The sequence below is a fragment of the Pogona vitticeps genome, chromosome 6 (genome assembly GCF_051106095.1).
Source record: "Pogona vitticeps strain Pit_001003342236 chromosome 6, PviZW2.1, whole genome shotgun sequence".
Classification (NCBI taxonomy): Eukaryota; Metazoa; Chordata; class Lepidosauria; order Squamata; family Agamidae; genus Pogona; species Pogona vitticeps.
In genome coordinates, this window is record NC_135788.1 from 50,786,189 (window position 1) to 50,811,431 (window position 25,243).

At 41.5% G+C, this 25,243-nt stretch overlaps 3 protein-coding genes across 7 annotated transcripts in view; 1 reads left to right on the forward strand and 2 right to left on the reverse strand.

The window, feature by feature from the left end:
- Positions 1 to 7,764, reverse strand: part of ACAD11 (acyl-CoA dehydrogenase family member 11) — a 69,341-nt gene extending 61,577 nt beyond the window's left edge. Inside the window, exons 1-3 of one of the 2 annotated variants that reach the window (XM_020804567.3) lie at positions 7,524 to 7,764; positions 852 to 951; positions 113 to 238 (exon numbers count right to left, since the gene is read on the reverse strand). In XM_020804567.3, the coding sequence (XP_020660226.2) occupies positions 113 to 238; positions 852 to 951; positions 7,524 to 7,660 (363 nt within the window). In that variant the 5' untranslated portion in view covers positions 7,661 to 7,764. The remainder of the gene's footprint in view (positions 1 to 112; positions 239 to 851; positions 952 to 7,523) is intronic. The other variant, XM_073003499.2, reaches the window with a different exon arrangement.
- An 808-nt stretch (positions 7,765 to 8,572) lies between these two features.
- On the forward strand, positions 8,573 to 18,278 carry UBA5 (ubiquitin like modifier activating enzyme 5). Of its 4 annotated transcripts, XM_020804568.3 has the most exons (12): positions 8,573 to 8,855; positions 10,340 to 10,385; positions 10,472 to 10,561; positions 12,024 to 12,133; positions 12,572 to 12,658; positions 12,939 to 13,023; positions 13,482 to 13,586; positions 13,790 to 13,917; positions 14,058 to 14,193; positions 14,419 to 14,494; positions 15,721 to 15,827; positions 16,913 to 18,278. In XM_020804568.3, exons 1-12 carry the CDS (start codon positions 8,707 to 8,709, stop codon positions 16,994 to 16,996), a joined length of 1,203 nt encoding a protein of 400 aa, XP_020660227.3. In that variant the 5' UTR covers positions 8,573 to 8,706; the 3' UTR covers positions 16,997 to 18,278. The 4 variants fall into 4 exon arrangements, with proteins under 4 accessions (XP_020660227.3, XP_072859601.2, XP_072859602.2 ...); XM_073003500.2 differs by lacking the exon at positions 10,340 to 10,385 and having other exon boundaries at positions 8,736 to 8,855; XM_073003501.2 differs by lacking the exon at positions 10,340 to 10,385 and having other exon boundaries at positions 8,832 to 8,855; positions 10,472 to 10,556.
- Positions 18,279 to 20,179: 1,901 nt separating this feature from the next.
- The window catches only part of NPHP3 (nephrocystin 3), a 47,350-nt gene continuing 42,286 nt past the window's right edge, over positions 20,180 to 25,243 (reverse strand). The window contains exons 26-27 of the mRNA XM_020804566.3: positions 23,556 to 23,671; positions 20,180 to 22,426 (exon numbers count right to left, since the gene is read on the reverse strand). Of these exons, the coding sequence (XP_020660225.3) occupies positions 22,246 to 22,426; positions 23,556 to 23,671 (297 nt within the window). The 3' untranslated portion in view covers positions 20,180 to 22,245. The remainder of the gene's footprint in view (positions 22,427 to 23,555; positions 23,672 to 25,243) is intronic.

Below are 25,243 nucleotides of genomic sequence, written 5' to 3' on the forward strand. Positions count from 1 at the left end.
AACTTATCCACTACTATTTTAAGATTGCATGGTTTATTAGCTTCTGGATCAAATTCTTGCATAAGACATAGGAATGATATATAACCAAAGTTACTGCAGCTAGAGCACTAACCTGTACATGCTGCATCACATAGAATTCTGTTCCAATTACAGAACTATCATTGCAATATAAAAGGGGTTCAGGAACTGGAAATCCAGATGCAAACAAGGCTTTCTGAACCTGATATTCCCTGTCAACCTGAAAGAGATAGGATAAGGTGTGCAAGAATGTGAAGATTAGAATGAATAATTAAAGTTTGATCCACATAAAATTATTTGGTTGGTCCTTTTAAACCAATAGTATTTAAGAATTCAATAATGGGCTTATCCAGACCAAACATTTGTTCTTCTTCCCTTTGTGCTGTTTGGTGCTGAATGACATAGATTGTACCCGAGTTTCTACATTTACTCCTAAAATGCCACTTTGTTTTCTCCCTAAGAAATGAATGTATTTTAAAGAAATGGTTCAAATACAGTATACAGTACTTCAAAAGGTTAAAAAATGCTTTCAAATTGAACATCTGTTGGAATGTTGTTTATTTTAGTAAAGTAGCACTTAATTCAAAGCTTCTGATTTAAGCTCTCTGCAGCTGAGATTTATTAATGAGATCAATAGAGATTATATCCAGCCAAGCAGAATATAGCTACATTGCAAGAGACACATAGTATTCAGCAATCATTCAAACTGCAATAGGATATAAAGGATTAGTCACATGTTAGCACCTAACCAAATGAAAGTGCAGTAAGTGTTTCTCAATTAAATTCAACACACAGCAGTATTTTCCTGAGAAATTGCCACAACCATGCTGTACCTTGTGGGCCCGAGGTAGGAGAGGACCATGGGGCTTCTTCCTGAGGACATAGGTTCTCACGCCTTTTTTCAAGTAGAAAGTTGGGTTTGACTGCCCTGAGCTACAAAAACAAAGATACATGTTACCAATAAAAGGTACAGGCCAGAGAGAAGTAAACACAGATTAAGCCCTGTCATGGTTGAGATTATGAGGGTTTAAAGCAGGCTTGTCCAACCTACGGCCCATGGGCCGCATGCGGCCCAGGTCGGCTCGTAATGCGGCCCAGTGCAAATTTTTATTTTTAAAGAAATTCCAAAGTTTCAAGTTACACTGCCAGCACTTGCGGCCAGAATGTGGCCGGGGCACTTCACAACGGTAGGGGGGAGAGAGGGAAGGAAGGAAGGAACGGGAGGGGAGGGGAGAGGGGGGCTGTGTGACTGCATTGTGCCGTCCCCATCAATAGGTGGACCCCCTCCCGGCCCCATAAAGCCACCAGAGTCGAAGCTGGCAGCCTCTGCTGTCTGAGATTGCAGCTGCTGGTAAGCGCGCTTGGAGCGAGGCTGCGGAGGACGGCTAGGGCTGCCTCCTCATGTGGCCCAAACCACATTTATGTGCGGCCAAAACCAAATTTTCATCTTCTAATGTGGCCCAGGGAAGGTGAAAGGTTGGACACCCCTGGTTTAAAGCATATATGAAGATGGTTTGTGTAGTTGTTAAGAAATGTAAAATGGATCCATATTGGTCCTGTGTAAGAATAATTTTGTATGATGGGAATGTTGTTCCAGAGGGCTGTGGGAATGTTTTTCCTTTAGACCAGTACAAGCCAATACACAATAAGAAGACCAAACACTTGTTATGGCAGAGAACAGAATAGATGGAGGCAAAAAACACCTGTTTCTCACAAGAAGAGAGGGGATTACTTCTACCACCCATTGGATGACAGCGTAGGAGACGAAGAAGACAGGAGGAGTCTAGAAGATAGAAAAATGAACTCTTGCCATGTGCAGTGTTCCATCTTGTTCCTATTTTTTCCTTTGTTGGAACCAGAGATTTTTCTAGGTCTTTTTTCCTGCTGCCCTGTGCTAGGGAAAATACTTGGGGAGATGTAGAGAGTTGAAGAAAGAAACACCTTTTACCTACCCTAAGGAAGCTTTTAGAGATTTTTAGAGCTTTTGTAACCAAAACGAGTGCACCGTTTAACGACGAATCCGCATAGTGATGCGGATTTTGCGATCGTTTTTATGACCGCACTGTGATGTTTTCTATGGCCGAAAATCGCGTTGCGATGATCGGTAGGCGTTTCGCTTACCTATCTTCGCACTGCGATGTTTTTTAAAACAGCTGATCGGCGGTTCCAAAATGGCCACCGGGTGCCCAAAATGGTAGCCGCGTGTTTTCGCGCCCTGCCCTCGCTTACCGAGGGCGCGAAAATGGTGGCGTTATGGAGGAACTTCGCTGAACTGTGAGTTTGGGAGCCATAGGAATGCATTAAACGAAGCTTAATGCGTTCCTATGGCTTTTTCCATCCCATTTAGCGATGTTTCTGCATAGCGATGATTAATCCGCAACGGATTAACGTCGCTATGCGGGGCAACACTGTAGTTGCCTCAATTGTAATTGTATCAAGCCTTGGAAATGTATTATTGCTATGCTTTTGCATCAAACTGACTTTATTCTGTAAAACTATATTTTCAATAAAAAAGATCAATTATAAAATCTTTTGGTCTCTTGAACAGTAAAGCCCGCCACAGCCATTCTCAGAGGGAGATGCAAGGCCACAGTACGCTACTGAGTCCTACCTAATTGAGCTTAGTAGATTTTAGGACTACAAAGCTCATGTGCAACTTCTTGCTAAACTTAATTAAGCGTAAGCAAGTATCTTTTTAGGGCAGACTTGTAAGAAGGAGTTTGTTGTACACCCTGGCTGAGGTCACCAGGACTCTACCCAGCTGATTAGGGGTACTCAGGCTCCCAATTGCTCTCTGTCCGCCGACCAAGTTCTCCTTAACAGGAAGCTGGGTCGTGACAAGCCCCACTTTATTTTGTGTAGAATTTTTTCACACACATTTTATAAATGTATTCATATTTACATATATTTTATACAGCAAATCTCATTTTCAAATTAAATCATGCAGAAAAGAGATGGAAATGGATGCCAAAGAAAACAATACAAAGGCCCTGAAACATTCACCAATCTTCAGATAAAGCATCACATATACAGTGGTGCCCTGCTTGACGATTACCTCGTTAGATGAGGAAATCGCTTAATGATGAAGTTTTTGCGATCGCTTTTGCGATTGCAAAACAATGTTTTAATAGGGAAAAATCGCTTCATGATGATTGGTTCCCTGCTTTGGGAACTGATTCTTCACTTAACGACGATCAAAACAGCTGATCATTGGGCTTTCAAAATGGCCACCCGCTGTGTAAAATGGCTCCCTGCTGTGTTTTAGGACGGATTCCTCGCTTTACAGGCACCGCAAATGGCTGCCTTATGGAGGATCTTCGCTGGATGCTGAAGTATTTCGCCCACTGGAACGCACTGAACCGGTTTTCAATGCATTTCAATGGGATTTTTACTTTCACTTGATGACAATTTCGTTCAACAGTGATTTTGCTGGAACGGATTATTCTGCAATCTGCAGTCTGAGAGCTGCTTAAGGACCCTAAAGTCTAAAACCCCAGTCTCCCACAACAACAATCTGATTGTACAAATTGCAGCAGAGTACAGAGTTCTGTGTCAGGTTGTCAGGGTAGGGGATGGAGAGAAGACTCTTTCTTGCTCTCCCCAGATATCCTCACTACACAGAAAGGTGGAAGCTCACATATTCCATTACATTCTACAGCACAGAAAATGACATAGCACAACTCATTTACACCCCCTGTATTCTTAGGCAGGTCATCAAACAACAAGATGACTACATCTTTGAATTGTGAAAGTGTTGCTTAAAATTCATGGCAAATTTTAAAATAGCTCATTTTCCCTGATCAGCAAAAGCACTTACCACTTTGCAACCAGAAACGCTTCAGAGTTGCAACCATCAAGATGTTATACTCTCCCCCAAAACTCAGATTGGGTGTGCTCCTGGATTCATCCCTGAGCCAGAATGCCCAGTAGCCAAGAATATATCTGTACAGTTAAAACTAGTGTACCAGCTGTGCCTATTCCTGGAGATACCTGATCTGGCCAGGGTGACACATGACATAGTTACATTTTGGTTGGATTCCTGCAATGTGCTTTACTTGGGTCTGCTTTTGAAAAGTGTTTGGAAACTTCAGCGAGTCCAAAATCCTGCAGCCAGATTGTCAACTGGGGCTGGTTGCAGGGATCACATAATCCCACCACCCTTCCATTATAGCAGCTCCACTGGCTGCCAGTCAATTTTTGATATCACATTAATCCTTTTAAATAATGTAACATTTATTGTTTTACATTTTTTAATATTGTTTGTTTTAATATCGTACATCACCTTACTCCTATCGAGGAGAAAAGCAGGGTACAGCGGTGCCTCAACTTACAAACGTCCCGACTTATGACCATTTAGATTTGCAACCAGCTACGGCCGCAAAACTTTCCTTCGACTTGCAGCCAGAGCTTCGAGTTGTGACAGGAAAAAGGCAGGGGGAAAAGGAGGGAAATTCAAATTTGCTAACTGTTGCTAGGAGAAGAGGCTGCTTCTTTGTAGCTCTTTCACCCCAACGGTTAGAGTGAGTGTGTTGGAGGAGGCTTGGGACTGCCTGGAGCTGCTTTCTGCTCCTGAGTAAGTACATTTATTTTGTTTTACAGGGTGGGTTTGGGTTTGGGGGGGATTATGATTCTGTGCTGTGATTTTTTTTGTGTGTTTTGGTGTGTGTTTTTCCCCAGCCCCATAGCGTTCCGCTGGGGCTGGGTGTGTGGTGGACGGTTTTTTATTTTCCCCCCAGCCCCATGCCGTTCCACTGAGGCTGGCTGTGGGTGGGGGTTGTGTTTTTCCCCCAGCCCCATAGCGTTCCGCTGGGGCTGGCTGTGTGTGGGGGGGTGTTGAGTTTTTCCCCCAGCCCCATGGCATTCCATTGTGAGGGAGTTGAGTGTTTTTTTCCAGCCCCATGGCGTTCCGCTGGGGCTGGCTGTATGTGTGGGTTTTTTTAGTTTTTTCCCCCAGCCCCATGGCGTTCCACTGGGACTGGCTTGGGGGGGTATTGATTTTTTCCCCCAGCCTCATTGCGTTCCGCTGTGGCTGGCTGTGGCAGGGGGGTTGTGGTTTTTTCCCCCAGCCCCATAGTGTTCAGCGATGTTTTCATTATGCGAGGTACCACTGTATTTTCCTTTGTTTCAGTGCCGTTTGTTTTTGATAGTATATAAACTGCTCTAGAGCCTTTCCAGTTGATGAACATGTTTTTAGTGAACTGTATATCAGAGCAGCTCATGTTAAGCCATGAGATGATGATGATGATGATTGTTGTTGTTGTTGTTGTTGTTGTTGTTTTCCGGCTGGAACAGATTAATGGGGTTTCAGTATATTTAAATGGGAAATGGTGCTTCGACTTACGACTATTTCGAGTTACGCCCATCTTATGGAACAGATTATGGTTGTAAGTCGAGGCACCATGTATAAATATTTAAATAAACAAACAATACCAATAATGTCAATATTAGTCTAACTGCCTGTACCCTAGGGCAACATGTATAAAAGGCACTTCCTGGGCCTTCACACAGTAAAAAGGCAGACCAAAGATATTCTGTTGCCCAAGGCCAAGCAACAAATGATGCCCCAGTATCAAGGTCTCCAGTATCAAAAACCAGCCAAGTTAGTTTGACATATGAGGTGAAATATCCTACAATCACCACTCGACAACAGTAAATGAGATCAAATTAAATAACTACAAGAGTTCAGTCCATCCATGATACTCCAGAACTGCTGTCTGAGGCAATTGCACTGTCATGCTCAATGGCATGGCTAGCACTGCTGATAAGTGCTTTCTGTCAGTCAGTTTGAGCCCTTTGTAACCCAAAGGGAAAAAAATTGAGACAGCTAAATTGGTGATTTTAAGAAGGTATCAACCACCCATAATGGCCCATTGTATTTCCTCCCCCCCTCCAAGGTCTACCAACTATTTCACTAGCTTGTTGAGAGTTAAGCTGTGGGTGTTCTGGAAGAGCAACCACACCTAAGGCATGTAGGTTGCTTTCCTGATAAAATCAAGATATCTTTAGATACTAATTTTACAACTGTCATTCAAGGCATTATGACTTACAGAGTTTTCTCACTGAATCTATGAAATTCTCAGGCTTCTCTTCTTATTAAAAAGAAAGGCAAGACAGCTTGCAAACAAAATGCAATGTCTCTATGTGCTCTATGGCTTGGGAGAATAATTAACTTCTATAATTTATCCCTTTCCTTGAAGTAAAATGATCCTCAGAAACAAATGTATTTTGTCCATGAAAACTCATGTTGTAACAAATATGTCATTCTTAGAGATGTCATCTCACTTTCTAATGGGATATTTGTTTCTAAGGAAGCAAAACTATTAACAAGCTAGTTAATTAGTAGCGGCTATGGTAAATATCAATCTCTCTTGCTGTACTTTGCATCCTCATTTCCCTCCTCCCCTTTCTGGATTAGATAAAATGCAACCAAAACAGGGAGATTAGTATAAAATGTGCACACTTCCGTGACATTTATGTTTTGCCTTTTTAAAAAATCTATTGCTCAACTGAAGAATTCTCCGTGCATTTTCCTTATGGAGTGACATAACTATCAGTAACTTGTCTGACACTGTAAATTTGCTGGAACTTCAGGAGTGCTTCTGCTTATTTTCAGCCTGTACTTTTGTACATCTGCAAATGTTACAAAACTCCAGCAACCTGCTTCCAAAGAGAAACAAATCTCAGTAAGTATCACACCCAAAGCTTCTCACTGCTTGGAGATCTGTAGTAACATAATATAGTATAGCATTGAAATTATGTCAGTAACCAGAGGTGGTGAAACTTTGGGAAATATAGGGTCATTCTTATTTATTTTTCATATTTATATCCTACTTTTCCTTTAATGAGTTCAAAGTAGCATATGTAGCACACTTTCTCAGTTTCCACTTTGTCCTCACAACAACTTCATGAGGTTCATGGCCACGAGGAACCCAAATGCTGCCCATCTGTGCAAGAGGGCCAAGTCAAATGTTTTTCTGCCTAAGGCTAGGTAACACATGGTTATTATCCCACACTTCAACCTAAGTAAAAGCAGAAAATGCAAAAATTGCCTCTCCCCATCACTGGCATAAAAAATGTTATAGTAACAAAGTACACAAAGTACTGGCCTTCCATAACACCTAAAATGGGTTGCTTGTGGTGATAGCCTTAATGATAGGGGTGACTAGCGGCTGTATCACTGAGAAACGGGGATCGTTCTTCTCTTTTTTTAAAGCTACAAAGCATTTTACTAAGCAATACATAACCACTTCTCAGGACCGGCCAATCTTTTCAAATTTCCATTTTCCAACAGGCTTTGTCAAGGAGGAGTGCAGAGCAAACCGCCAGGAAAGGGCAAAACTTTTGGAGTTGCAGAACTTCCTACTGTGAGAATCAAATTCAAGGAGACGTTTGTGGCGAAACCTTTGCTCTGCTTAGCCTGGCAAAAGGTGGGGTGTGCTGTAGCCTCACAACGCCTGAGGAGGCCGCGGTTTCCTCCCTGGCGCGACAGGTAGCCCTCGCCTTACCTGTACTGCCGGACCGTCAGAGCTTCGGAAGGCTGCGGAGGGAAGCCTGGCAGATGCTGGCGGAGGTATCTCTCCAAGGCTCCTTGGTCAAACCTGTGCCGTTCCCTCACTTCAGTCGTGTCAGGCTCGCTGGCCATCTTCAGGCGCTTTCTCTCTCGCCCGCGTAGGCGCGGCCGCTCCTCCTGCCCCTGCCGCCGCCGCCGCCGCCGCCTGCCTTCCCCAAACGACGCCTCTCTGAGGCAAAGGTCGCCGCGCCTCAGCTACCGGTCCTCGTCACGACCAGAGCGGGCCGCCTCCACCTTCGGGTGAATTGGGAGAGGGAGCGAAGGCAGCCTCCTCCTCATCTCAAGACCAAGAATCGCCCCTTGAGGCAAACAACGTAGGGCCTCTGGAAAGCCTTCCGGCACCCTGGACGCCGTAGCCTCTCCCTCAGTTTTCCCTTCGCCTGCCGGAGCTGAAAGGCTTTTGCAGCCCTCATGCCAACCTGGTTAAATGGGGGACACAATGGGGGCGGGGCGAAATCTGCGATGGTGGGAATTGTAGCGTGAGACCCTTGGTTTTTGTGTGTGTGTGTGTGTTTTGGGGAGACGCTTAAGTGCCCTTGTGGAACTATCCGGGGCGAAAAGCAGACTATTCTGCAGTAGCAAAAATAAATAAATATCTGTACACACGTTTAAAATAAAAAGACTTTGGAACAGTCTTTTGGAAGATCATCATCTTAGAACCGCAGAGCTGGAAGGGGCCCTGGGAATCATCGATTCCAGCCTTCTTGATGACGATGATTTTCCTAGAAAAGTTGCATGTGGTGAAGTAGTCTGAAGTGATATACTGTACTTAAAATAGTCCGTTCCGACTTAAGGGCATAGAACAAAACACGTTTTGTGGTGCCTTAAATCTAATATAACCCGTTTCTTGCCGGGGAGAAAAGCATCGCGGCAAAGCACTGTCCCGGCTGACCCTCTGAAAGGTTCAATAAGATCCGCCCGTCGTTGCTCGTAGCAACCGCTTGTTGGCCGGAACTCTTCTTGCTAGCGCCGGATGATCGGGGACGGCTTTGGCGGTTACTCCAGGAAGCGGTGGGAGTGGAGACGTGTCTTTGGTGGGGTGGCGCTGAGCTGAGTGGTCTCCGTGATCGGCTTCGGTGAGTTTGTCCTGACTTGAGCCGTCGATTCGGAAGCCGGCCATGGCTGCCTCGGCGAAGCGGGTGGAGCAGCTGCAGCGCCGCATCCAAGAACTGGAGGAAGAGCTTGCGCGGGAGAGGGGCGGCGGCCAGGGCCAGCGAGCGCGGATCGAGCAGATGAGCCCGGAGGTGACGGACTCCAATCCGTACAGGTGAGAGGAGGGGGGGGGGGACCCTTGGGAGACGCTCAAGAGAAAATCGTGCAGATGCAGTCTTTTCGGGGATTGGGGGAAGCTTACATTCCGACCTCAGAATGTAGAGGATGAAACGTTCTATTCCTTCTGTTTTCCCTATTCAGTTGTACGGGTTGACTATGTGGAATCTCAAAAGATAATGCACAATTTTATAGAGATTCCTGCTATTCATTGGCTCCCAGAGGTGTTAGAATTAGAAGACAAGTTTCATGATGATACAGAATGGCCCGTCCTGACTGGGAATGTTGGGCGTTGTACTCCAGGGTTGGCAGAGTCATCTCTATAGGCATTCTGTGGATTGTATCTCTTCTTGTTTTCCCTTCCATTACCAAAAAAAGCTTTTCCCTTTTCACCACTGCATGTGTTGCATACTAGCATCTCAGTTTTTTATTAAGATAGTCTCATGTAGCATTGCTACCTGGCTGTGGAACCAAAGGTTGGGAGTTCAGTTCCCCACTGTGCCTCCTGGACTTGATGATCCTTTGGGTTCCTTCCAACTCTGCAGTTCCAAGATGACCAAGATGACTGAAATTTAAAAAGCATTAAACAAGTATAATATTAAAAACAATAAATAAAATCAATACTAAAAACACATTTAAAAAGATCAGAGCACAACAATTGAAAAACCTCTCTGGCTGTCAGTCATTAAAGAAAAGCCTGTCTTTGCCTGCCTGTGCAAAGGACACAAAGATGGGGCCAGTCTGCCTTCCTGTGGGAGGGAGTTCCACAGTCTGAGAACAGTGATAGTGAAGGTCCTCTCCCATGCCCCCACCAAGCATGCCTGCGAGGATAATGGGACTGAGAGAAAGTCCTCCCCTGATAGTCTTACAGAGGGAGATGTGGTCTTTTAGATGGCTTGAATCCAAGTTGTTTAGTGCTTTATAGGTTAACGCCAGCACTTTGAATTGTGCCCGGTAACTGATCAGGAGCTCCTGGCTACAGTATAGAAATTATTAGCATTTTCCATATCTGCTGTCAGGAGTCAGGACTTTGAAAAGGTTTCAGTTCTATTTTATCTTTTGCACTAAACTGGAAAATTTGTATCAATATATCTGTGAAGATTCTCAGTCATCCAGGTGAGTTTATCTGGAAGTTGACTCATGGCAACTGGACTTCTATCTTTTTAGGTTGAAACATTTCGCTACTCATCCAAGCAGTGAAACATTTCAACCTAACAAGAAAGAAGTCCAGTTGCCATTCTCAACTTCCAGATAAATTGGAAATGATTAGATGATGTGCCAGAATGTCATTACATCAGTGAAATTGTCTTGTTTGACTCTGCTGAAGCCACAGGCAATGAAGTGCTAAGCAGAATAGTGATTTCACTCAGGATGAACTGTGGAATTGCTGGTCTCACTTTGGTATTGAGATTGCTGTGCCAATGACAGGACAAAGCTATTATTCCTTGACCAAGTATTTTTCTTCCCTCTCTCTGCTTCTAGTCGCCTGATGGCACTGAAAAGAATGGGAATTGTGAAAGATTATGAGGTGGGCTCCTATTTCTTGCAAAAGTTTTCCTCCATGTTATAAATTCAGGGAACAGAGCACTTACCAACATTGGTTTCTTGTCACAGAAAATACGCTCCTTTGCAGTAGCTGTGGTGGGTGTTGGCGGAGTTGGCAGTGTGACGGCCGAGATGCTGACAAGATGTGGCATTGGTAAGGTAATATACACTTCTTCATTTTAATGTCATGGTGGGTGTTAACAGTTTGGGAAATGATGAATTATTTATTTCTCAGCTGGATGTTTTTGTAATGGCCACCGTAGGTGGGAAAGGCAGGTGTTTGTGTGAAAAATCAGAATGTCTTGGAAACGGTAATTGGCTAGAGCTCTTGCACAGGGGCAGCTAAAGGTATGTGCTGCCTGAGGCAAAGATGGGCCCATTCCACGTACAGAAACTGTAACAGGTAATAGCTGGGTGTTCTCCTCAAGGCAGCAGGCTGACAGAGGGCAGAACACAAGCCACCAGGCCTATATTGCTCCATCTTCCAGCATCTTGCTGTCACTCCCCAACATCTGCTGCCATGGGCTGCCTTCTCTTTATGTAATGGTAGGGACAGACCATGTATGTTTACCATGTGTTTTAGTGCTTATCTCTTTTGACATGTACAGAATAATGTACTCTTCTTTTAAAAGCAATTTGAGGCAGCATATGTAAATTTATCATCCTGAAGACTTGCAATAATCCCTTGAGAAAGATTAGGCAGTGTGAGAGCAGGACCACAAAGCAGACTTCATCAGTGAGCAAAACTAAATTTCTTACATGTATACACAACACTGTGGCCCGGTTCTACTCTGCTCCTTTTTATGTATGCCGCAGAGAGACATAGGGGATACATGGGAGCTTAATTTTCTTTACATGGAACCCACAGAAGTTTATGGGCAAACTGTAGGCAATGAGGTTGATGTTAATTTGGATTTTCTTTGCAATAACTTTAACACAAATTTTGTCTGTTTTAGAAAAGCATATGTATACTTTTCATTTTTGCCGTTTATCTGTGATCTTAAAAGGAATCTACTCAGCATATAGATTACTTCAATTGTTTTACTGTCTGAAGAGGGATTTTTACTCATAGCAACTGTTACCTGAGCATTTGGAAATGGGTGTTTGGGAACAGCTGTGAAGTCAAGACCTACCTTGTAGTCTCTATAGATGGTAAAAAGTTACCTTTTGTGCTAGCCTGCATAATTAACGTGTAAACCGCCCAGAGAGTGCTTGAAGCACTATGGGGCGGTATATAAGCAGCACGCTTTGCTTTGCATTTACTTTCATTTCTTTTTATCAAACCAAAGCATGTCCCTTGTTTGTACTTTCACTGCTGTGATATTGCAGCTTGGAACTGCAAGGTCTTTTTGTGTTTTCTTCCTGGCACCCGCTTACTCAGTTGGGATAAATGCTGGAAGAAAATAAACGAGAGACGTAGATGGATGCCTTGCTTTGAGTAGATCCATCATATGTTTTCAGTCTTGCCTAAAACAGAGAGCAGTCAGGGCTAATTGAATGAAAGATCATATATAGATCAGTTGGAATAAGTATTAGCAAAGCAAAGGACTGTGGTCATATTTATACTACATTGGAACCCAAATGACATCCATTTGTGTATTAATTGTAATCTTTATTTTAGCTGCTCCTGTTTGATTATGATAAAGTGGAACTGGCAAATATGAACCGACTCTTTTTCCAGCCTCATCAAGCTGGACTGAGTAAAGTTCACGCAGCAGAGCATACTTTGAGGTATGTGATTGAGGAAATGAACATGTAAAATAGGACCTCATACTTGTAGCTCTTCTAACATTAGGTTACAATAAGACATTGATTGTTTTCACAAAACGTCCAGTCCAGTCATGTATATGAGGGGTTTTTAAATGGATTGTTCTGTTCTGTTTTAAATGTGCTTTAGTATTAATTTTATTTACAGTTTTTAATACAATACTTGTTTAATTCCTTTTAATGATTTTTATATTTACTGTTTTTAGCTTTTAAATATTGTCTTTTTAATTATGTAAACCGCATTGGATAATATTTTACATACATACATACATACTGAAGTCAACTAGACTTGTTTTCAAACAGGGATTGGATTTGTAGGACTTGTAGGACTTGGGAAGTAATGTTAGAGTTTTGTTTTCACATTAAGGCTATATATTACAGGGTAGTTATTTTATTTTCTAGGAACATAAATCCTGATGTCCAGTTTGAAGTACATAATTATAACATCACAACTATGAACAACTTTCAACATTTTATGGATAGGATCAGGTAAAATATATTTTTAGAGTTTGTGATATATAGATGTTCTGAAGTGGATGGGAAACTTTGTACAGCCAAGAGGATAAATTAAAATTTGGAATGGATCTTGGGACAGCATTCTGGCAGCAGGTGGGGACTGAGGGCACAAAACAGGACAAAGGCAGGGGAGATGGCCCAAAGCAAAATTGGGCAGACCTGATGTGACACTTGACAGCCTGGACATTTCTCCACCAAATGAAACAAAACACAGCTCAGTTCTAGCCTATTGTTCGTTTGTTTGTACTTCCAGCAAAGGTGGGTTAGAAGAAGGAAAACCTGTTGATCTGGTATTGAGCTGTGTGGATAACTTTGAAGCTCGCATGGCAATCAACACAGTAAGTTCAGCATTCCAGACACATTTTTATCCCACACATAGTGTTAAAACATGGGGTTATTCTGGATGAAGCAGGATAGTGGGCAATTCAGAAGAGACAAAGGAATTTCCTGGCCCAAGATGTCGTGACAAGGAGATGCTGGTTCTTGGAAAGGAAATTGGGAGAATTTGTGGAGGACCAGGCTGTTACAGACTCCATGGGGCCACAAAGAGTTGGACATGACTTAACGACTAAGCAACAGAAATGTGCCTCCTAATTGCTGTGGAACAAGACGTGGAAGCCTTTGTTGTCTTCATTTCCTATTTGTGGCAACACTTACAGAGGCAGAATACTGGGCTAGCCAGTACTTTGAGGTGATCAAGCCAGGTCCTTGTGTTTTTAAATGCACTATCTATTTAGATAGCAAATTCTCTCTGTGTGTATGTGTAAGAAATGTGTGTCATTCTGTTTTTCTTAAGGCGTGTAATGAGCTTGGACAAATATGGATGGAATCTGGAGTGAGTGAAAACGCTGTTTCTGGCCATATCCAGTTGATCATACCTGGTGAATCAGCCTGTTTTGCGGTATGTGATATTCTGCTCTCCTTCTACAGTGTTCTCTTTCTTGGAGATGGGGTGAATGGGATGAATATTAATGGAATTAATATTCTAATATAGTTATTAATATAACTTAATTCATAGTTATCAGGGTCATTCTCCTGAATGCTTCTGTGTACATGATCTTTTTCATTCTCCTTACGTATTACTCAACCTTCTTTTGCGGTCAGTGTGCACCTCCACTTGTCGTGGCAGCAAACATAGATGAAAAAACCTTGAAACGAGAGGGGGTTTGTGCAGCTAGCCTTCCCACAACCATGGGGGTGGTCGCTGGTCTCCTTGTGCAAAATGTTCTGAAGTAAGTAACCTAAACCTATGGTGCTTTGATTTTGAAAAGCTTGGTTGATAATAGTTCCTTACAATCACCACTTTGTGAACATCAAGAATTGCAGAGCAGATCTTCCATTTTCAGCCTTTGCCTTCTTCGATTTTCCACAGATATTTATTAAACTTCGGCACAGTGAGCTTTTACCTGGGTTACAATGCCATGCAAGATTTCTTTCCCACCATGACAATGAAGCCAAATCCACAGTGTGGTGACAGAAACTGCAGGAAGCAGCAAGAGGAGTTCAAGGTAAAACAAAAAGACTCAAAACTTCAGAGCTCCGTCTGCTTTTGAGGCGCTGGAGAAAATTTAGCTTCCTTAGGTGGAATATTTCATATGAACTCTTTTTACAGGAATTTTTACCAGCATAGCCACTCAAATTGGGCCATTTGAAGTTTTAATTAAGATTTATATAACATGGCTCTTGTCTGATAAGACTCTTTTTTGTCAGTCATGATGTCCTTGTGTTTCCAGAAAAAAGAAGCAGCAAGTCCTAAACAAGAAGTATTTGAACAACAAGAAGAAATAGTACATGAAGATAATGATTGGGGTAAGTTTAGACATTGACGGAACAAACTGGATTTATCTAGTCATTCATTATAATTTTCTACATTTTAACTTGCAAAGGGAGTACCTTAATACTAACAGATGCTTATCACCCTGCTGGGTTATTATTTATTTTCTGTCTCATGAATGATATACAGTGGGGCCTCGACTTTAGGAATGTGCCTACTTGCAAAAAATTTGAGTTACGAAAAGCACTGGGCGCAAAATTTTGCTTCGACTTGCGGCCGGAGCTTCCACTTATGAAAAACAAAAGGCAGGGGGAAAGGGCGGGAAATTTAAATTTACTAACTGTTGGTGGCGAAGAGGCTGCTTTTTCACTCCAACAGTTAGGAAAAGGGAGGCTCAGCCTCCCAGACTTCCAACACCGCCCCGACCGCTGCGCCAGGTGCCGGTGCTTTGGAAGCCCGGGAAGCCGGTACCCGGTGCGGCAGTCCGGGTAGCTTTTGGCTTCCCGGGCTTCCAAAGCCGTCCCCACCGCCCTCTACCTCCCGTCCGCACCACCTCCGCTGCTGCAGGAGGCAGTGGGGATGGGAGGCAGAGGGCAGTGGGGGCAGCTCTTTTTTTGGTGATTTTTTTCCTTTGGTTGGAACGAATTAAATGGTTTTCAATGCATTCCTGTGGAAAACGGTGCCTCGACTTATGAAATTTTCGAGTTACGGCCACTGTTCCAATACGGATTAATTTAATAAGTCAAGGCACCACTGTACATATGTAAGTCCCCAGCTGCAGCCCAGGAATTTAACACTTTAGAAGTCTGCAGAAGTTGTTAATTTCAGTCAGAAGGCTCTAAGAAAATATCTTCTCCAAGCAGGAGAAGGATGGGCAGAGTGCAGAGGCCCATTGCCTTCCCCTTGTGACAAGTTAAGTGTCATCTTGGGAGAGGGCAAGGCAAAAAGTATTGGCTAGAGACACACACTGCCAGTGAGCAGGGAGATATGCAGTTTTTACCCTGCTGTGGTGATGTCTCTAAAGCAGAGCCATAGGATTGAATGGAAGAAGTAATGCAGTAAAGGAACTTAATGACCGTACTGTAATGTGCATATCTTGCATAAAGCCTTGATGGAGCAGCATTACGTCATTGTGGAAAGAGTGACATTTACTGAGAGGCTTCTAAACATCATTCTCTGCTCTTTCGATTGCTACCTGAATCGGGAACAGGTTCAGGGCAGCAAAGTAATTGTAGTAACCATTTTCTTTACACTTGTATAGGTATAGAGTTGGTTTCTGAGATTTCAGAAGAGGAGTTGAAAGCTGCCTCTGGTCCACTTCCTGATCTTCCAGAAGGGATTGCATTGGCCTACACATTACCAAACAAGGTAACAGAAGTTCTTTTAAAATACAGTGGTGCCTCACTAGACAATGCTAATCCGTTCCATTGAAATCGCTGTCTTGTGAAAACATCTTGCGAAAACCGTTTCCCCATTGGAATGCATTGAAACCCGTTCAGTGCGTTCCAATGGGGAAAAATTGTCGTCACTTTGCAAGGATCACCCATAGGGAAGCCATTTTGCAAAGCACCGATCAGCTTTTAAAATGGCTGCCCTGCGAAGCATCGGTCCTGAAAACACCCATTTTGTGAAGCGCCAATTAGTGGCAAAATCGTCGTCTTGCGAAAATCGGTTTGTGAAGCAGGGACCCAAACATCATCCAGCGAAAATTGCCCATTGGAATCACTGTTTTGAGAATCGCTATGGTGATCGCAAAACCTCATCGTCATGCGGATTCGTCGTTTTGCGAGGTCGTCTAGTGAGGTACCACTGTACCAATGTAAAAGTAACAATTTTTGATTTGAACTAACTTAATGCTTAAACTAGGTTTTTTTGCTCCTCCACGCTATCCTTCAAAATAATTTAAGTATTTTAAAAAAGAATTATTCAGAGCCCCAGTGTGCTATGTAGATTTTTGCATATTTCAATTTCTGCATATTTTCAAGGTCCGCAGTACCGGGTGAGTAGGAGGAATACTGCCAGAAAAATATTAATATATTTTTAAATTGCTACTAGAGAGCACAAGGGGGCTTTTTCGGTTAAGAACCCCCATTTTCTGCTAAACTTTTTTAAAACAATCGAATCCCACTCTATCAACGTCCTTTGCCCAGTCTGTTTGGGATTGGGCTGCAGGCACATTTGAAAAATGGCTCTCAGCCACCTCACCTAAGCTTATCTGGGAGTAGGCTGCTATTTTCTTATTTTACTTTGGTTTCCTTAATGGGTGCCAGATTATCCTGCAGATAAAGCTTGGACAAAGCATAGCCCTTGAGATGCTGGACTGCAACAGGCACCTCCCCTAGCCAGTAGTGCCGGTGGGCAAGGAATGCTCAGAGCAACTCATTGAAATTCTTTTTGGGGGGGAGGAGGGCAGTAGTGGATAGAGTTGCTGAACCTCTTTTTGTCATTAACAGGAAGAGAACACTATAGATGGAGCAACTGTTCAAGAGTCAGAGGAAAGTCTAGAAGAACTTATCGCTAAGATGAAGAGCATATAGCACAAAGATTGCTTCAACCATACTGTAACTTGAACACTTGAATTTATTTTGTAACCAGTTTGGTCTTTCTTCTGATTAATTATGTGACCTAATTGCAATGGGTATGAGGATCCATGTTTTAATTGAGAATTAAAGGAAGCTACTGAAAAAACTATTGGTATACAACACATAATGCCAACTGCCCTTTTTTGCCCACTCCAAATAACGATACATTTAGTATTGGTAAACAGGTTGTTGTTAGTGTAGTAGTATAAGAAAAATTAGATATAAAGTTAAAACAAAAATTTATTGGCTACTTAAAGCTATATTGTTTAGATAAATGAAATGTTTAATAATTGCTTTACCATTTTTGTTTACTTTGAGTAGCTTTTTTTTAACCTGGATCTCTCTAACTGCTTTGGCATGTATGAAACACCCATCTGCCTTAGGCAGCTTGGCCAATGGCATGATGGAAACTGGACCAAAACAGAGAGGATTACATTAGGGAAGACTGATGTGGTGTCACTGTTAGTGCAGAAACCTCTGAGAGTCTATGCTTCGATCTTGAGCACTCCCTTTGCCCACTGTCATGTTAGGAGCATGTTATAATTCTTAACTTATTACGTAGAAACCAGGAACAATTATTTTAGTTAACTGAATTGTTAAATTTACCAGAATCAGTGCATGATCTGAAGTCAGGTAGCTGACTGGATAGTATTGAACCAGGAATTATGGTTTATACATAGCTACAAACCAGAAGATGGGCAAAATGAAGTTGGATTGCGGTGTATTCTTTCTCATTGGCAGCAAGAAAGGAAAGGACCCTAAGGCTTTGCTAAGACTTGTACATATTACACTGAATTACAGCTTGGTTTTTATGTGTGAGCCAGGCCCTTGGCATTCTGTAACACAAAACATGTGCCTGTTACTTCTCCATACACTTAAATGGATATACTTCTGTTATTTTCAGCATCCCATTTTACATATATGGTAAAATATGCATGTTTGAAACAGTACTTCAGTGGGGAAAAATTAAACAGATTTACAAAAACAGTTTGGGAAGTTTGATATTTCAGTGTGAAGTCACAGTTAACTGGTATAAATGCTCTGGTCCTAAAATGAACTGTAAAATACCCTGCTATCTCAATGAATTTTTACAGCACTATTGTTGTTTGTGTCTTCTGCGAGTTTAAGCTGGGATGACAGTTTTACTTTGAAATAAACTTTAATTAGAGAGCGCAGTTCTCACTTGATTAATGAAAATGCAAATATTTTAATAAAAATCTTCTCGACTTGCAGCAAAGGACAGTTATCATTTAGAATGCTACAGTATGTACTGAACTGGTTTCTTTTCCCTGACATGTGTAGCGTTCCCAGTGCCAGGGTATAAACTGGTTGTTGGGTTTTGTTTTGTTTTTCTTTTTTGTGGGCAAAAGGTAGCCCTGAACTTTGTACCAACTATTGCATTTGCAATGGCCTTGAAAATGAAACTTGGCCAATTATAAATAAGTTAGCATTACACTGACTGTTGCAGTTTAAGGCCTCATCCTAAGCTTTAATCTACTTTTGTTGTTAGTACCTCCAGAGCTCACAAAACATCCTTTGACAGCTCCCAGAGTCCTTCAACCAGTATTACACATACTAATGAGACTTCAAAATTAAGTTTTGCCAAGCTTTGATGTTTCACACTAGAAGTAAATCTTGAACATTTACTATTGTAGGTTTACTATAACGTTTCTAACCATGTCGATTCAGAAATAGGTACTAACAAATTAAGTGGGGTTTATTTCCAAATATGTATGCTTTCACATGGTCCCAGTTAGGCACATAAGCTGGTTATGTGCAGCCATCCACAAAATACATCATTTATCAAAGGGAAGGTACTTATGACAGAGCAAGTAGGTTAAGATGGGGCAAACAATTAAAAGGAAAGCTGAAAGGAGCCTTTAGAAGTGAAGCAGTCTTACTATCCTCTCATCATTCCTTCTTACCATAGTTCTGTTTTCAGCATCACAGCAGCTTTTGATGTTTATACCATTTTTTTAAAACCATATTTGAATGGAAGGTAAAATAGACTGTAATTTTTCAATGTTTAGTGTACTATCACAGACAATAACATTATTCAGCCACTGCATATACTCTTATTTAAGTTTTTTTAAAACTCGCACAGTTTAGTTTACAGATGAATGACACAGAACAAGTCTGAAAGTTTGTTTAAGCTTGTATATCTACAGTAAAAAGCTGAACAGGTATTAGTGTAGCCTGCATAATTAACTTTTAAACGGCCCAGAGAATGCTTGAAGCCCTATGGGGCGGTATATAAGCAGCACGCTTTGCTTTGCTTTTAGTATTAAAAGAAATGGGCAGGAAAATAATATTTAAAATATTGAATATAAAATGCATATTATAGTTCAATTTTTTTCTTAAACTGTCCAGTTCTGATAAATCCTTTATAATAGCTAGTCAGGGAGAAACATGATTGTAACTGGAATAGTTGGTGGCCTAGGTTGGACATTAAATTGTAGTTAAACATGTGCGGTTTAAACCACAAAGCCTCTGGGCCACCAGGTCGAAAGATCAGCAGTTCAAATCCACGCAGTGGAGTGAGCTATAGGTACCACCACGGTGGGAAGGTGACAGCATTCCGTCTAGTCGTGCTACGAACAAATGCTGGCTCTAAGGCTTGGAGACGGGAATGAGCACCGCGTCCTAGAGTTTGACACGACTGGACATTTGTCAAGGAGAACCTTTACTTTATCTCTGTATTTGTGTGTGTGTTTCATTCAGGTTCATTCAAGTAATTCTAAACCACAGTGTGCAGTTAATATTTTTAAACAGTTTTTCTATTCTACATTTTACAGTCACAACAGGTTTCGTATAACTTGTGGAAATATTTCTTTACAGCATCCTTTAATATTCTTATTTTATGCTTCTCTTAAACGCTCCAAAATGTGTTCAAAGAGTTATATTTGACTGTAAAAAGTAATTGAAATAAAGTCTTGTGCAATTTATGATTCTACTAACTTTGGTTATGTGAGGATAAAAGAATGTGCAACATCACATTTATCTCTTAAGTTTAAAAACGCTTCTTACTAGAATTTATTTTGCCCACAAGTTTCATTTACAATTACTTCCTATAATAAAGGAAGAAAAAGAGTCCCAGAAGCCATGTGGTTACCAAGTAATTTCCACACAAACACAATATGGGGGAAGTGCTTATGGAATATTATTTATTAACAGTCATTGTAATATTTCAGGTTCCCTTTGAAAGAAGATATCATAGTTAACTTACAGTGCAAATGCATACTAATATGAAACTATGGCCAGAATTTTATCGGTATTCATGTAAGAGTTGCCCAACCTGCCAATTACTTGTGACTAACTGACAAGGTGCTGGGTCATATCATGATCACACGTCTCTTCACATGCCAGCTGCACAACTAAGATGTGTCCTGCACCTCACCAATTAGCTGCAACAAATTACACAAAGCTTATTGGAACAACAATAGGACTGCAGCCAAAGTATAAATAAAGTCATGGCCAAAAATATTGACGCTCTTTCAATTCTGTTAGAAAATACAACTCTTCTCTCAGAAAATTGTTGCAGTTGCAAATGTTTTGGTACATGTTCATTTCTTTGGTCTGCGTTGGAACAACGCAAAAAAAAAAAAACAGAAGAAAAGTCAAATGATACAATCCCACACAGAAACCCAAAAATGCACTGGCCAAAATTATTGACACCCTTAATATTTGGTAGCACCCCCTTTGGAAAAAAATAACTGGAATCAATCAATTCCTGTAACCATGAATGAGTTTCTTACACCTCGCTACTGGAATTTTGGACCACTCTTCTTTTGCAAACTGCTCCAGGGCCTTCAGATTTGAAGGATGCCTTCTCCCAGCTGCTGTTTTGAGATCTCTCCACAGGTGTTCTGTGGGATTCAGATCTGGACTCATTGCTGGCCATTTCAGAACTCTTCAGCGCTGTTTGTAGCCATTTCTGAGTGCTTTTTGAAGTGTGTTTTGGGTCATTGTCCTGCTGGAAGACCCATGACATCTGGTGGAGACGCAGCTTTCTGATACTAGCCACTATGTTGCGGCCCAAAATTCTTTGGTAATCATCAGATTTCATGATACCGTTCACACAGTCAAGGCATCCAGTGCCTTGACTCACCTGTCCACAGTACATTCTCCCAGGATTGTGGTTTTGTCACATAAGTTTTGGCATACTCTAGTCTTGCTTTTTTATGCCTTTATGCCCCAGTAATTTTGCTCTTCCACCCACCTCCAGGGAGGTTAGCTACAGTGCCACGGGCTGTAAACCTCTTGATGATATTGTGCACAGTGGATATAGAAACATTAAAATCTCTAGAAATGGACTTATAGCCTTGAGATTGCCGATGTTTTTCCACAATGCTTTCTCTCAAATCCACATACAACTCTTTACACTTCATTCTTTTCTCCATACTCAGTGTCACACACAACACAAAGGTTGAGTCAACTTTTCTCCATCTTAACTGGTTCCAAGTGTGATTACTATATTTCCTACACCTCTTAATTGCAACAGGTGTGTCTAAATACAAATTAAAGGAGCATCACATGCTTGAAAAGCAATTATTTCTTACAATTTAGACAGGGTGTCAATAATTCTGGCCAGTGCATTTTTGGGTTTCTGTGTGGGATTGTATCAGATTTTACTTCTCTGTTTTTTGTGTTGTTCCAACGCAAACCAAAGAAATGAACATGTGAGTACCAAAACATTTGCAACTGCAACAATTTTCTGAGAGAAGGGTTGCATTTTCTGACAGAATTGCAAGGCTGTCAATATTTTTGGCCATGACTGTCTATGTTAAGAAAACCTCAGAAAGGAACATTCTAAGACATTATTATTAAGTATGTAAACAAGTATCTAATGGCAGTTGCAGTTAATGTGACTGTTCCTGAATAATAATATATTTAGGATAGGAATGTTGCTATAATTACTTTTACCATGTGCAAAGATACATACAATATTTAGCAATACTGAAAATGGTTTAAGAGGAGAGCACTTAGTGTTCTGAATGCAGGTTAAAGCACATCCCCCATCTCTTTTGCAGTACAGGGCTCATTTTTTGACATAAGAAGTATCTTCTTACAAGATCTTAGCTCTGATTACCAGTAAATGGGCTCTTGGTGCAACAGAGGACTGCAAGAGTATGAAAGTCCCAGTTTCACCACTGTTGAATGTGAAAAGACACCCCTGGATCCTGGCCTCCATGTGGTCCTGTGCGTCACCTTCGTGCATGTTGCAAAAAGACATTGGGAGAGAAAGTGCTCTTCAAACTCTGGGTGTCTCCACTTGATGAGTGACGCGAAGTGGCCTTTCCACCAATCAACAAAGTCTCTGCTTCTTTGATTTCCATGGCTCTCTTATAGAGCTCAGCAGCTTTCTCAAAATCTCCTCCTTCATAGCTTTGTGAAAAAGAAATGAAAGTTACACCAAAAGAAAAGAAAGTAAGAGAAACAAGGCCAGGCACCATTACTAAGGCATAGCTCTCAAAATAAAATTCATATTATTAGCTAGGGGAAGGGGGTCACGGCAACAAGGAACTCCTACTAGAGATTAAGGGTGCAACCTCCGGAGGGGTGAGTCAAGAGAAGACACGGGATGGCCTGGAGACTACTGGCAGTTCATGTCCAGGCTTACCCTCTCTTTTCCTGTCCTTTTTTTAACAGGATCATATAAGTATGAAGAGCCGATCAGCAGGATAAAGATGTTTCTTAAGCTGCATCTACAGAATTTAGTTCTTAGCCAAATTTCAGTGATACGGTAAGTCTCTCTGTAGTTTTCTCAATGCAAAGAACCTCTTTTTTAAATTTCAAGAATATTCAGTCATATGAGTTGCCCCCTGCAGTGTGAAGTGACACAAAAATTTTTCCACCTCAGTACATGAATTTTTCTGCGATGGTCTTTAGCTATTCAGAACCGATTGCCCCTTGATTTCATTATTATACTTCAATCATCATATCCTCAACATCTTAATTCATTCTAATTTGTAATATCTTCTTCAGCTATTTGGATTACTAACTTTAAAAATGACTTTCACCTCCATGAAAGACCACACCAACTTATGCAATCGCTAATCCTTTGTCTACAAAAATCATACTTCAAGTCATTCTGCTAAATGTTCTAAAACTGCAGTTAATCTGAAAGGAAGACAGAGTTTCCAGTCTTGTTAATTTATATTATATATACATTTTCCATGTTTTTCCCTCAATGGCTAAATATATGAAATATGTTTTTATACCAGTTAATCTTGTTTTAAAAAACCTGAAGCTTTGCCACAAGCTTTAGTGCAAAGTGGACCTGCACTCAATGATATGTTTATGAAATCTGGTATAAAAATATAGGTTCTGCTGCATACAAAGCATCCCCTATTTACTTTACTGGAGGTTGCTGATTCATGGGCATAATACTTGTGTGATCTAATCTGCTCCCTCTGCTTAAATTAACATGACAGCATTAAAGTTTGTTAAAGCTTACATAGTGCTTGGATTAGGTAAACAATGCCTTAAACAATTCAGTTTGGATAAAACTTACCTCAGCACTGCCAAATTTTTTAATGTCTCTCCTACACGAGGATGCATGCGCCCAAAGCTGTCTTCATAAATCTTCAGTGCACGTTCATAAAGAGGCAAGGCTTCGGAGTGTTTTTTCTTGACGTGGAATGCAAAAGTAACAAATGCTTTTTTAAAAAGAACATTACAATGCTGCTAAAACTCATTGCAAAAATATAAATGTCATTGTCTTGGAAATTTTATTTTCAAAATCTATTGAAAACCTTAAAAGTCTGAGCTTTAAAAAGCAAACTGTAGTGATTCCCATATTTTGAGAGTAAAAATTGCAAAGCTGAAAGATGGAAACTGCTGTTGCAACATCTCTAAAGTAATAAGGTTATCAGTGGAGGCCACAAGTGCGTACAGTGCATGACCTGTTAAGACTGCAACCCTAGCCTACTGACCCAGGAACACAAACTACTGAACTCATTGGGGCTCACCTCTGAGAAGATGACTTCAACAGATAGCATCCAACAACACCTGTGCTTTTCTTTGATGCAAAAGGAAGTGCAGGGGCCTCCTCCAATCAGGATCACAACACAAGGGGAGCTGCTACTCTCTCCTTCCCCAGTCATTAGTGCATGCCGCTCCCCATACCGCCTCTGTTGTTACTGTTAGCAGTAACACTAATTGTAAAGTTTTACTGGTAAACTTCTCTTAATGTGCATCCATGGCAATCTGGTTTGGGAGTCCCAACCTTACTTTATGCAGACTTAGCTACCTGTTACATATTAAAAGCTGTGTGTCATTTGAAATTCCGAAGAAGAGATGAACTGTACTCATGAACTGGTCTAAATCTGGACTTTGCAAAATGGGATTTATTGATAAGAAAATAATGCAAATATCTCAACCCATCTCTGCTTTGAACTTTGTCAGCATTCCACATTTCACAAGCTGAAAGAACTGTGAGTGAGCAGGAGGATGCTCTGTTGTGACCCAATGAGGCGCAATCCGCCAGGATGTCTCCCCACACCATTCCACCAAAACAAAAGAAGAACCACATGGAAGATTAATAGGAGAAAAGGAGGCACCTAGATTCTTGTTCTTGTGCACTATTGTGGTTTAGGATATCCTGGGCAATTATCAAAAAAAGTGAGGCCAAAAAAGTGAAGCAAGGCTTCTGTCTCACCTATTACTGCAACAACAACAAGAGGAGTAAGCTTGCATCCATATCTGCCCATACCAGGTGCGCCTGAGTCTAAGCTCTAAGGGTTCCAGAAAAGTGTAAGAAGTGAGGTGAGAATCCAGATTTCCCCCCCCCCCTTAATTCCATCTTCAATATGAGAGTGTGTGTGTTGGGGTAGAATCCCTTTTTTTCCACCAAACTCTCTCTGCATGACAGAAGTTTGAGCAAATGGGAGCCCGTGTAGTGTAGTGGAGAGAATGTTGGATTAGGACTCAGGAGACCTGAGTTCATGTCCCTGCTTGGCCACAGAAACTCACTGGAAGGCAGCAAAGATAAAACTGAAATATCTCACGTACCTTGGAAATTCTATCAGCACTGCCATAGATCAGAAGTGACTTGACAGCACACAACAACCTCTCTAACAAGGCAAAAGAGGGGCAAATGGGTTGGGCTAGTGGCAAGCACCAAGCGGCAGATCAATGAGCTAGGCAACATGTCCTCCAGATTTTGTCTGACACTCACTTTCCTCACTATTGGCTGTTTTG

What these genes read in the sequence shown, in the direction of transcription:
- UBA5 (XM_020804568.3), top strand. Translation starts at nt 8,707, where the DNA reads ATGGCTGCCTCGGCGAAGCGGGTGGAGCAGCTGCAGCGCCGCATCCAA. An exon ending in CATTTTATGGATAGGATCAG is followed by an intron (nt 12,659 to 12,938) that starts GTAAAATATATT and finishes TTGTACTTCCAG; the next exon opens with CAAAGGTGGGTTAGAAGAAG. An exon ending in GTGAATCAGCCTGTTTTGCG is followed by an intron (nt 13,587 to 13,789) that starts GTATGTGATATT and finishes TTTTGCGGTCAG; the next exon opens with TGTGCACCTCCACTTGTCGT.